This window comes from Crotalus tigris, unplaced genomic scaffold (genome assembly GCF_016545835.1).
Source record: "Crotalus tigris isolate CLP2741 ecotype Arizona unplaced genomic scaffold, ASM1654583v1 scf7180000017550.10884619, whole genome shotgun sequence".
Taxonomy (NCBI): domain Eukaryota; kingdom Metazoa; phylum Chordata; class Lepidosauria; order Squamata; family Viperidae; genus Crotalus; species Crotalus tigris.
In genome coordinates this window covers 2185341-2197519 of record NW_024096468.1, presented here as the reverse complement: position 1 = coordinate 2197519, position 12179 = coordinate 2185341, and the positions used below count along the sequence as shown (strand labels likewise).

Here is a 12179-nt window from a genome sequence, read left to right as displayed (position 1 = left end):
AGAATGCAATTTATATGGAGTATCTCTGAAAAGCCTACAGAAGCTGACCTTGGTCCAGATTGCCTTTACAGCATATAAGAGCTACCAATAGGATTGCAAAACTTATCTTTACACTAATAACTGATTATTAACACTTATGCATACAGTGATTTTATGATTTTGATTATTATGCAGTTTCCACACATAGTTTTTAACATGAATTTCTCTGGTGGCTTTGAAATTAAAAACAGATAATTTCCTAAAACAAACAAACAAACAATCACATTATATCAATCCTGCAAGAGCTGCACTGGTAATCAAACAGCTTCCAGGTCTGATTCAAAATACTGATGTCTGAGATACATAACTTAGCATGTTTCTCCTTCCTGCATTTTGCTTGCTAAAAACAGAAGGGGGAGGGGATTCTACTTCCTGTTTATCACAAAAACATGTTTGAAAGGGAAAAACAAGTCTTCTCAATGGTTGCATTCAGACTAAAAAATGTTTTACCCTGGTGGGGGCTGCATCTTTCTTTACTAGTCTTCATTATGTGCTAAAGACACAGTTTGATTTAGCTCCTTGACTGATCGATTTATACTATTTTTTTACAATATTTTTTTGCAATGTTTACATGATATAAACCACACTATTTGATGCTTTTGGCAAGAAAGATAGGACATAAATGTCTTCCAATAAGTTATTCTGAGGCATTGGTAGCAATATATTTTTTTACTCTTTCCTCAAGTTATGATTACAGCTGCCTTCCTTCTCATGGACTGTGGTAACAAGGTCCAAATGCCATATGGGCAAAATGCAGAATAAGATAGCAAAAGGAAAATATTAAATATTTAGGTTAACAATTCAAATTCTTCTAGCAGAGTTCCTAGCAAATTCTTCTAGCAGTGGTCTAGGACATCATGTCATAAGTTGGCTTTTCCTTAGTAGCCATATGGAATGCTGATAAACACTTAAATGGGCAACAGATCAGGAAGGAGCCAGTGGCACACCCTACATGCAAGTTCCTAGCTCTTGTTAGTATCAGTCATGACATCAGGATTGTGTCTGCTGTCTCCACATTTTCAGATAGCAAAGCTTTTCAGCTCTTGCTGGTAGTCCCTCACTTAAGCAGCAGTGTATTCTTTCTATTATTTTTCTCAGTTCAAGAATGACATTTTCTTTTCTATTAATGGTGTAGATCAGTGATTTTGGCTAACTAGACGCAACTTCTAAGCTATGCTGTCTGTATATAGAAAGAACAGATTAACAATCCTAAAGTAGACTTAGCAGAGGACCTTTATTTTTATTTATACAGCATGCAACTACATTACAGCGCTTTATGAAGTCACATGGAGGCAAGTCATTGCCTGGAAGAGCTTACCTAACCTTTGGATCAATCTTCTAGGAAACCATGAAGTCCGAAACTTTCAGAGGATTTGGAGGCAACCATTAGAACAAGAGCATCACTATGATAAAACTGGAGTACTGTCGATAATTGGTCTGTTAGTTATTATATTCTCATTTGACCTCCATGATTTCATCTGAAGAGAGTAATCTCCAAGCATTCAAACAAGTTGCTTGAGAAAACAGTAACATCTTATTTAGCCTCTTCAGTAGGAACAAAAATCTTTTTGTCTTCCACAGTATCTTTATGCTGTCATCTCAAACTCGGGTAGCTCATAATGTGCTCCGTGGAAACAATACCTCCACTTTGAACTTAATAATAATGTCACAGTCAACACTGGTTTTCAGCCCTGAATCAATCCCCTAAGATCATGACATCATCTTTTAGAATAATTCCTATTATAAAGATAAGTTGGGGCATATGTGTCAGAAATGACCAGACTTACAGGCTGACTGAAGGGTTTTGGCTCTGAAGGTCTCATATGCAGATGGGCCATCATTGCCTGGAGACGTTCACTTTCTTTAGCTAGCTGTGGAGAGAACCAAACAGGAAGTTATTTGTTTGGAGGAAACATCCCTTACAATGGTCCATTTATTTAGAAAAAGGGCCAAGATAAAAGTTCATTTGATAATCACTCCCTAGAATGGCTCCCTTTCCATCAGCAGGAACCAAAACCAGCTATTTAGCTTGCCCTGTTCAGCTTCAGAGTACGCATGCTCTCCTCTCATCTTGACTAATTCTTCTTACATGCTGTAATGTGGCATTACAAAGCTGTTCCTTTAACTCTTGTCTTGCTGTCTTTTAGAGCATACCTGAAAAGAAAAAACTAGCTTTTCTTATTCCTTAATATTATGACTCTGGCAAGAGCAGTACATTTCTAGGCCACTAAATTACTGTCTTTCACAAGTGGATGTCAGATTCAGGATGCATGGAAATGCTTTCAGCTCTGATGCATCTACTGTAAGGAAATTAGTTTTGGTTGTACAGAGATAGGCTATTATAAGCAAGTAAAACTATGTCCATATGCAGAATTCAGCATCCACAAACACCTTTTCACTCAGTTTTTCTTCTTCACATCCAACAGAACTTGGTTTATTTTCTCTACGTGTCTGGTATTAGCATCCTGTCCCATAAGGAATGCTGCTGGATTAGATCAACCATCTTTCTAATATCCTTTCCTCTCAGAAATCTGTTCACTTTTCTCTTGTCTTTGTCAACTTATCCATTCACCTGCCTACCCTACCTCTCCAGTTGTGCAATATTATTTTAGCTGCATGCTTTATGTTGTGTGAGAGAGACTTTCTTTCTCAGGGTGTGGGGAAGGGTGAAATATGTGCTATGGCACTGGAGAGACTGGGTGCTGTAAAAACAGTGGAACCTGCAGTATCTTACTGTCACCTTCATTTTCTAAATTTTCAAACTTTTCCTTAGTTCCACCCAGACCTGATGGGTGCTGAGGCAGACTGCAAGGTTTATGTAAAAAGGAACATTTATCTCCAGAATCCCTTCTCAGAAGAAAAAAATGAGGGCTAAAAAGGCATGAATTAAATGCAGTGTTGAGTTTGCTGAAGGCTTTAGAGGTTGTGACACAAGAATGACCTGACAGTATTGTGGCTTTCATTATAGCTGGCAGATCCATTCCTGTGATGCACTGTAGGATCTCTGCAGTGAAAACTTTGTAATAGGGAGCAATGGCATGTTCTTCTGTTCACACATACAACTTTCTGCTCTCTTAAAGGATTGTCTCCCACATAAGGATCAGTAATTGCTTGAAAGTCTATTTGAGAATAGGAGAAATTCACATAGTTGACTGAAGGCTATAAAAAACTTAACTCTGCTCTTTAAATGCCCTTTCTTAGTCTGTTTTACTTGGCGTAAATGATGCATTCTTCTAATCAACCCCATTTGCACCTACTGATTTAATTTAACTTTCAACAGAGATGGCCTCCACTATGTTATAACTGGCTATCTCCCTGGCAGTCTCTTTCCTCTGTCACTAATTCTGTTGCTGCAGAGTCATGCCCCATGAAATGCTCCATCCCCATCCGCTCATATATAATTCATGTAACAACATGGATAAAAAGAAACTCCTGCTCCATCTCTCTGGAATTCATCAAGCAAGCATCAGTATTGGCAGAGCCTGCAGAAGAAGTTTAAAAACAAAGGGCATTCCCTGTTACATATCATAGATTACATGCTGTTTCACCACATCCCATACATTTAACAGCCATTTATAGTTACCTCCACATGGACACTTTCTCTCATCGCCCTTTGAGATGCTAACTTTCAATCTGTTAATGTTACAGCCTTCTGTCACTGTTTATAATTTATGGCCCTCAAATAAATGTTATAGTTGTTACATGACTGCCGTACAGATCAGTAGCAGGGTACCACTTATCCTTACTCATGGAGCGGTAACATTCAAAAGATGAAATGTGTGACATAAAGATATTGAGTTGCCTGTTTTTGTTTTTTAAATTCTTTCCCCTTCATTGGCAATCACTTTTGGGAGAATGTGAAAATCTGCATAATTTTACATTACTAGATATTCCCAAATCAAAAAGAAAGAAAATTTTGCTGCTGCTGCTTTCTGAACATAGCTACCTAGTTTTGATAAACCCATTACCCATATTAAGAATCTATAAACTCATATGAAACATCATAAAATATGTTCAGTTCTAGAACCATAAAACAAAACTCAGGTGAGGGAAGATTGTGGAAAATCAGTTCAATGCCATATAAGCACATTCAGCTAGCACTGCTGGATTTATTTGTTGGTTGGTTCACACAACTCAGAATCTTTCAACATTTGAGGTGTGCAAATAATCAGCCTATTAAATCAGTTTCCTCTGCTCTGTAAATTGTGATTTTTCTATGTTAGAAATACAACATATCAAGTAAATTGTCCACTATATTTTTGCTTCCTTTCATAGTAAGTTTTCAAAGCCACAGTAGCCTACCTTGATTTGACAAACATGTCACTAATGAGAAAACCTGCTACAGCAGAGCAAATCATGAAACCTCAAGCTGCTCTTCACTAAGGGAGTTTTTCTCTCCACAAGAGCAGTTCTCTAACACATGATGAGGTATATGCATTGTGGAGTGGAAAAATGAGGTATGAACCATGTGGTATTCAAAAGAGGTATAGCAACTGCCATTTTTGTAACAATGACACATGTTCCATGGTGACTGTGGCAACTATGCCCGCTGAATCCAATTTGTACTTTCCATTTTCCATTTACTATAATCAAGATGGCAGAATGCAATTCAAAAATTACAATGGTTAAATAAAGGAGTAAAAACTATCTGGGAAATAGCTTTTAAGTAAACTTTAAATCAGGTAAGCGGATACTCAAGGCTACAGCTTCTAGGATGTTTTACAGAATTAAATATACTGCTCAAAAAAATAAAGGGAACACAAAAGTATAGGATCCTATACGTTTGTGTTCCCTTTATTTTTTTGAGCAGTATATATCTTATTGCATACATTTATACTGACCTGTATTTCCAGCTGCTGTACCACTTGCATTTGAACTCGACACTGAGCCGTACTCCGGTCATCAAGTGCATGTTCTGTATTGAGGTGTCTAAAATGGAAAATATCAACTTTTCTCTAAGGATTTGACATGAACAGTGCCTAATTAACAGAACTCATTTATGCAGTTTTCTTTTAATGTTTTATGTTTGAGAGCTGCAATCCAGTCTATGTTATACAGTTACATTTTCCTATTTATCAGATTTTCATTCTGTTTTTCTTCTGATTTGCTCAAGGCAACATTACGTTTTTCTATTTTATCATGACAGTAACTGTGAAAGATATCCTATGGGGAAATAACTCTTAGCTAGTCTATCAGTAACTTTGATTCAGTAGCCCAATAAACTGAGCAGGGATTTGTCTCCAGAACTTCCTCTTTCAAAGCTAATTCTCTAATGGCATATTATATATACACAACACATTCAAGCCCAGGTTTTTATAGTTTGAAGGGATAAGACAATCAAAGGAATAGGTGGAGATCCTGAATCACAGAATCACAATGTCATGTTTACAAACCAATTTAACAGAATAACAATTTATCAGTCTCTATTTTTTTTTATTTTTTTCATCTTGGTGAGATGGATTAAAAAATAGGGGCTTTTCTTCTATTTCTTAGCAGCAATCTCTCTGCTGTAGACTCCTAAACAAACTTCTCTGGTTGAAGAAATCTGCTGTGAAGTTCAGGGCAATAACTGAAGCATCACACTTATTGCTATACTAAATAAAGCCAGAACAAACCTGAACTTGGAGATGCAAGCTTTGAAGTGGAAATTAAGTTCTAAATAAAAGTTATCCTAATGTCAGCTAATGAAATAAACTATATCTCATTGCAAGATTTTTGGTAATTAGTAATTAGTAATTAAATGATGTTCTGTGCAGTATTAGAGAATCACAGCAATGTCAAGACATCCTTTTTGTGAAGACTGAGATGAAGGGAAGCATTCTCTAATCTTGGGAAGACTTTGAAGGGGCAGAGAAAAAATACACATATATATGAAAACAATTCTCCACTTGCCCTCCTCATTTCAAAATGCAAAATGCTGGAAGGAGTTTGGAAGGAGTATCCAAGTCTTTTACGTTGACACTTGTTGACTATATAAACTATTCCATTAGTAAAAGGAAGATTTGTTGAAATGCTCCGTTTGCAGAATAACATTACACACTGTCTGATTAGGCACACAGGCTGTGCTTCCCAATCTCCCACCTTCTTAACATCATTTCCACCCCCTTCCTCAACATTCTGTTCAAAAAGGCAGTAGAGTGGGAAGGGGGGGGTGAAAACAAGCAGAGGTATATGTGCATGAGAGAGGGGGAGCATGTGTAGTCACAAAGCAAAGAAGGGGAGGGGAAAATCCCAAAGAGGCAAGGAAAAGAAAACCCGTCAGTTTCATCTGATGTCTTTGCTAAAAATCTTGGCTACAAAGAGATCTAATTGCAAATGAACTAATTAAGTAAACCTCTGACGAAGCGTGAAAACAATTTGTTTGACCCTGACGCTAGCAGAGGGCTCTTAGACAGCAGAGTTAATCAGTCAGTGACAGAGCCCACAAGCGGTGTCAGCAGGCTGCCGTGCTGCCATCTGTTTCTCTCTAGTTCTCTCTTCCGCCCCCACCTTCCTGCCTTTCTTTGCCTAACATGGACAAGTTATAAACTTTGCTGGTCTCATTTCTGTAGATCCCTCATCTTCTTTTCCTCCTGTCTACACCCCTTTTGTACATCCCTTTCTTAGTGTATAGCCATGGTGCCTCACAGCTTTCGACATTCTCTCTATTAAGTATATAATGGGAACCTAACTATACTTCACAAGTGAGGGTCAGAGTGACTTACTTCCATTTCATGAAATTTTGAAAACATATACCATGGTCAATGTCTCTATATATAACAATGGCAGATAGCTCTGCTTCAGTTCCAAAAAGGGGTCAATTGTCAAAACTTGCTAGGCAACTATTTCTTTAAAGCAGGGGTGTCAAATTCGCAACATCATTCGTAACGTGTTGCGACGTATTGTGACTTTTTTTCCATTGCTGGTAATGGGGTGGGCGTGGTTTCAGCATGACGGATCCGGCCCATGGACCAGCAGTTTGACACCCCTGCTTTAAAGGTAGCAAAACTATCTTCTGTTATCAATAAAGGAGAATATTTGTAGCTCAGGGTTGAAAGGAGGGGTCCTTGGTGCTCTCTGAGCTTAAGTTTTCTTGCAGACGTTTCATTACCCAAACTAGGTAACCTCAACAGTGCTAGTAAGGATATAAACTGACAGCAAACCGCATTCCTTACTAGCACTGATGATGTTATCTAGTTTGGGTAATGAAACGTCTGTAAAAAAAAAAAAAGCAACAACAAACAAGCTCAGAGAGCATCAAGGATCCTTTATCTTTTGTAATGCCAAAGTACAGCATAGAGGAAACCATCCTCATGATCCAAGAGCAATAATTACTTGTGTTTCTTGTTAATACATTTAGCTCTATGCTGGGCTACAAATTAATGAAAACAAAGTATAAGTTTGGCTAATGAGCATAGCAGCTGAAGGGTTCACTTACTTGATAAACTGTCCCAAGTCCTCACAGAGGGTTTCACATCCAGGCCATTTGCACTCCCCATGTCCATACAGGGGATGTGAGCCAGGAGTCTCCTCATGAGAAGAGCTGTAAATGAGGACAAAGAAAAAGAAAATAAACATCACTGCTGAGCATTAAAGGCATCTCTCTTCTGCCAACGAGGAACTATAAAGTTGGAAAGGGGATATTTTCCCCAGCCTTTCATATATCTGATTTTTGGACTAAGCATATATTATATAATGCATTTGTACTGGTCAACAAAAGAAATATCTACTTGGGAAATTTAGAGGAATTTGATATGCTTTCCAAATTGGCAGAAGGTGCATTCCTTATGTTGAGCAGCTGTGATCTGCAGTCATTCATCTGCATGATCAAAACAGAAGTGCAGACAAGTTATTGTTTAGTAGCTCAGACATAAATCTTCAGATGAATGCTAGGAGAAAGAACTTGCTCATCTTGGTTCATCTTAGATTTATTCTATAGATGGGATGGCAAATGTGACCCTTCTGGAGAAAATGTCATCCAGCTCAATTTTTTACTGCATGCAGATTACATACATTCAGAAACTGCCACCAGTTTGGCCATACAAATTATCTCAAAAATTTTAAAGCAATGATTTTAACAATAAAGTTGCACTTATATATCCTGATGTGGAATATAACCAGGGTGCAGAGTTCAGTGCAAAAGAATTCCATTTTTTTCCAGCAAAACAAAAACAAAAAACGGCAATCTGTTTGGCACATCCATATGTATACACACAAAAATTCCAAAGACAGAAATAGTCATTCTTTTGCACATTCACCTTAAATGGACTACCAGATGGCTCTAGTCTCCTAGACTGGAGGCACTGATGTAGAACATCATCACAATGTACTTTGAATCTATGTGATGTTGACAACTTTACTGACCACCAACCTTCCTCTCATTGCCATGAGTCTATCCCCAAAAACAATTTCAAGCCCTTACATTCCTAGCTGTCTGCTAGAGTGCAGAAAATCTGGGAGTGTGGGAAATTCTCCACCGGTAACAGTTTCACTTCTGACCATTTCCCTGACATTAGCAAACAAGTTGATTAGTGGGGAGGATGGGCAATCTTGTATAATAAAGGAGACCTCATTTAACTGCCTCATTTAGCAACCATTTACAGTTGCAGTGGTATTGAAAAAAATAACTTTATGATCAATGCTCACATTTATGACCTTCACAATGTTCCTCAGTCACATGATCACCATTACAGTCAGTATGCATTGTCCTGTGCCTGCCCTGTCCTGATCTTTGTTTTTGTTTCCCCCTTGCAGAGTGGAGAGATTGGACAGGAAGAGAGTAAACAATGGGGAATACACATTAACAGAAATGCAGTGGCACAAGCAGCTCTGAGCATTCTTGCAACTCCCAGCCCCAGCAGGTATATTCCCCATTGTGTGCCTGCTTACTTTCTTGTAATCCCTTCCTATCCACTGAATGTAAATACAAGCATTAATTCCCTTTTTACTAATTATCAATTAGTAATTAACAGTGACTTAACTGCCCACCTAGCAACCACTTTGCTTAATGACAGAGCTGCCAGATTCAGTTGTAGTCACTGAATGAGGATTACTTGCAAACTGAAAAACAGCCCATATTTGAGCTATTAAGGAAAGAATTACCTCCACAATGCTGTAGCTAATTAATTATACATTTTGAATTCAGTGACCTTAAGGGGAACTTTCTTTATTTGACCATGACTATATTCATACATTGCACAGTAACAACTTTTTACACCATGGTTTGCTCAACAAGACAGAATAAGCTTTGCAGATAAGCAAAATAATCACGACTTGTTTTGTCAGTTTTTGGCTTCTTTTGTTTCCTTTTGGACTGTTTTTGCTTTGTATCTTGACAGCTTGTTTCTTTTGTCCCATCTACTATCATTCTATGCATTATATTTATTTCTAAAAATCTGATTTGTTGGAACAAAAGGAAAAAAAGGCTTCTGATTATATACCATTTTGTTCAGAAAATTCAAATCATAGCACTATCATGAATTAGTTTAACTTCTCTGCTGGCCTGATGCTGCACACTGATATTTGGGGACCTATACCATTTTTATTGAATAAACAAATATTTTAATTCAAAATAAAAATAAAATAAAATGAGTTTCTGTAACTACAGACATACTTATCCAGGCACCTTCAGATTTTTTTTTTTTTTTGAATAGAACTATTACTTTCTAGATACTGATATAGGGCCTGTTTGGTAACTGATGAGATAGAATCAAAATCTCAAAGCTGACTTCAGGAGGCCCTACTCTGTAGCCATAGGTTACTACCCTAAACTGTTAAAATCAGAATTTGATTCTAAACCCATTTGCTGATTCTATACCAAGTTGAAATGCAAATAGCATTAGTGCCTTAGATTTGAATGCAGGAGATAAAAATAGATTTTAGGGTTTGTCCTATTATACATGCAGACTTTAACATATAGAAGTTCTATAGGGCAGGGGTCCCCAACCTTTTGGGCACCAGGGACCAGTTCCATCCTGGTTGGGGACCTCTGCTATAGAGAGATTAAATCTGCTTTTTTATAAAATCTATGTTCTTTTCACATAAAGGTCCATTAGCTTCACCTGTCCCTCCTTTGTGCGAGCATGGCGTTCTGTCCATTGGGGAGAGGGTGATGGGAAATTGGAGGAGAGACCTTGGCAGCCGAAAACGAGGTAGAATTCGAGGTGTTGGTGCTGAGGTCAAGTCCCTCTTGCTTGATGCTTTCTTCTACAGGTTGAGTAGCAGTAACCTCTTTCCACAGCTGCTGAAGGTCTGAGGGACACACAGCTTCATAAGTGTTGTAGGGGGAAGACGAGGAGAGAGGACAGAGAGAGAGAGATTTATTTATAAGAATTTCAGAACAACTCTACAACTGTGAAGGTCTGGCTCCCCAATTCAATTAAGTGACAAAAAGGAATTCATTTATATCAGCCTCTTATACATAGATATTATTTTCTTAATAAAGGCGAATATTTGTAGCTCAGGGCTGACATGAGGGGTCCTTGGTGCTCTCTGAGCTTGGTTTTCTTCTTGCAAATGTTTCAATACTCAAACTAGGTAACATCATCATACTAGCACTGATGATGTTACCTAGTTTGGGTAACGAAACATTTGCAAGAAAAAAAGAAAGCTCAGAGAGCACCAAGGACTCCTTACATATAAACTCTCCACATTGTTATTAAATTGCAGCAACTGAGCCTTTTACAATACTTAAACATATTGGAGGGAAATTAACCCAGGAAAATTACAATATACATTTTATTCAAACAGTCACAAATCCTGATATGATCTGGATGACATTTGAACTGAGGATAAATATGCAGGAAATTGAGATAGAACCAGGTACATGGGCAAACCACAACCCTTTAAAAGTGATATGGAGAGGAATACCAAAAAAAAAAAAAATCAAGATGGAATACCAAAAAGAAAATCTATATTAAGAGAAAGAGAATTTATAGAACTAGCAAAAAAAGAAATGAAGTTTTTCTTCAAAGAAAACAAAAAAGAAGATACAACATTGCAAAATGTATAGGATATAGCCAAAGCATACTTTAGAGGTATAGCTATAACATACATGGCAAAAAACAAACAAACAGAAAAGACAGCAATATGTACTATTAAAAGAAAAAATTAAAAAATTAGAATCAGAACTGCAAATGAATCCGCAGAAGAAAATTCTGAAAAGAGAAATGGAAACAATAAAATACAAACTAAATCTGTTGGATTCAGAAAAATTGACACAGCAAATAAAAAGAGCAAAACAAAGTTTTTTTGAAAATACAAATAAACCAGGAAGATGGTTAGCTTATAAACTTAAAAAACAGAAGGAGAACAAAATGATAAATAATTTAGTAGATGAGAAAAGTTGCCTAAAATTTAAAAACGAAGAAATAAAAAAGGTAATTGAAGAATATTACAAGAAACTTTATGACACAGAAGAAATTCCAAGAGAGAGAATGATCCAATATCTAGAAGAAAATAACCTTCCAAGAATTTCAGAAACCTGTAAGATTATGTTAGAGAAAAAAATAACAATGATGGAAATAACAGAGGCCATAAGAAGACAAAAAATGAGAAAACACTGGGGCCAGATGGACTACCAGCGGAATTATATAAAGCTTTATAAGATATACTAAGTGAACCGCTGAAAGATGTTTGCAATGAGCTTTTGTTGGAGGCTAAACTCCCAAATACATGGATAGAAGCAAATATTACCTTAATACCAAAAGAAGACTCAGATTTGACACAGATAAAAAATTATAGGCCATTATCGTTACTGAATGTGGATTATAAAATTTTTACTTCAATAATGGCAGAGAGACTGACTTCCGGTTCCGGATTGCGGCCTCTGCAGCAGTACGAAGAGACTTGGTCTCTTCGCCGGCTGCTTTCACTCTGCCGGTAGTTCCTTAATTGGGTCGAATAGTCGTCCTGGAGAGGCGACTACTGTTGAGGAGGCTCTCGTTGACTATGGAAGGGCGGCAGATCCTTCCGCGGTCCAAGAATGCTCCTTAGGGCCGATGGAGGAAAGATCAGCCAGTAAAATGGCTGATCACTTGCTGCTGATAATCATCTAAGTGTAAGAACCAGCGTGGTTGATCCAGGTGAGATTTTTTTCCTCTCTTAGTCCTCTTTTCTTTTTTTGCTTCCTGTAAAAAGCGTTTTTGGAACTATTTCCTTGC

At 37.4% G+C, this 12179-nt stretch overlaps 1 protein-coding gene across 10 annotated transcripts in view; it reads right to left on the bottom strand.

Annotated features, from left to right (window-relative positions):
• FOXP4 (forkhead box P4) overlaps window positions 1-12179 on the bottom strand; it is a 175681-nt gene that overhangs the window by 36382 nt on the left and 127120 nt on the right. For all 10 annotated transcript variants that reach the window (XM_039339780.1, XM_039339814.1, XM_039339789.1 and 7 more), the window contains 4 exons: window positions 10080-10284; window positions 7457-7561; window positions 4881-4968; window positions 1827-1910 (listed from right to left, as the gene is read on the bottom strand). In XM_039339780.1, the coding sequence (XP_039195714.1) occupies window positions 1827-1910; window positions 4881-4968; window positions 7457-7561; window positions 10080-10284 (482 nt within the window). The remainder of the gene's footprint in view (window positions 1-1826; window positions 1911-4880; window positions 4969-7456; window positions 7562-10079; window positions 10285-12179) is intronic.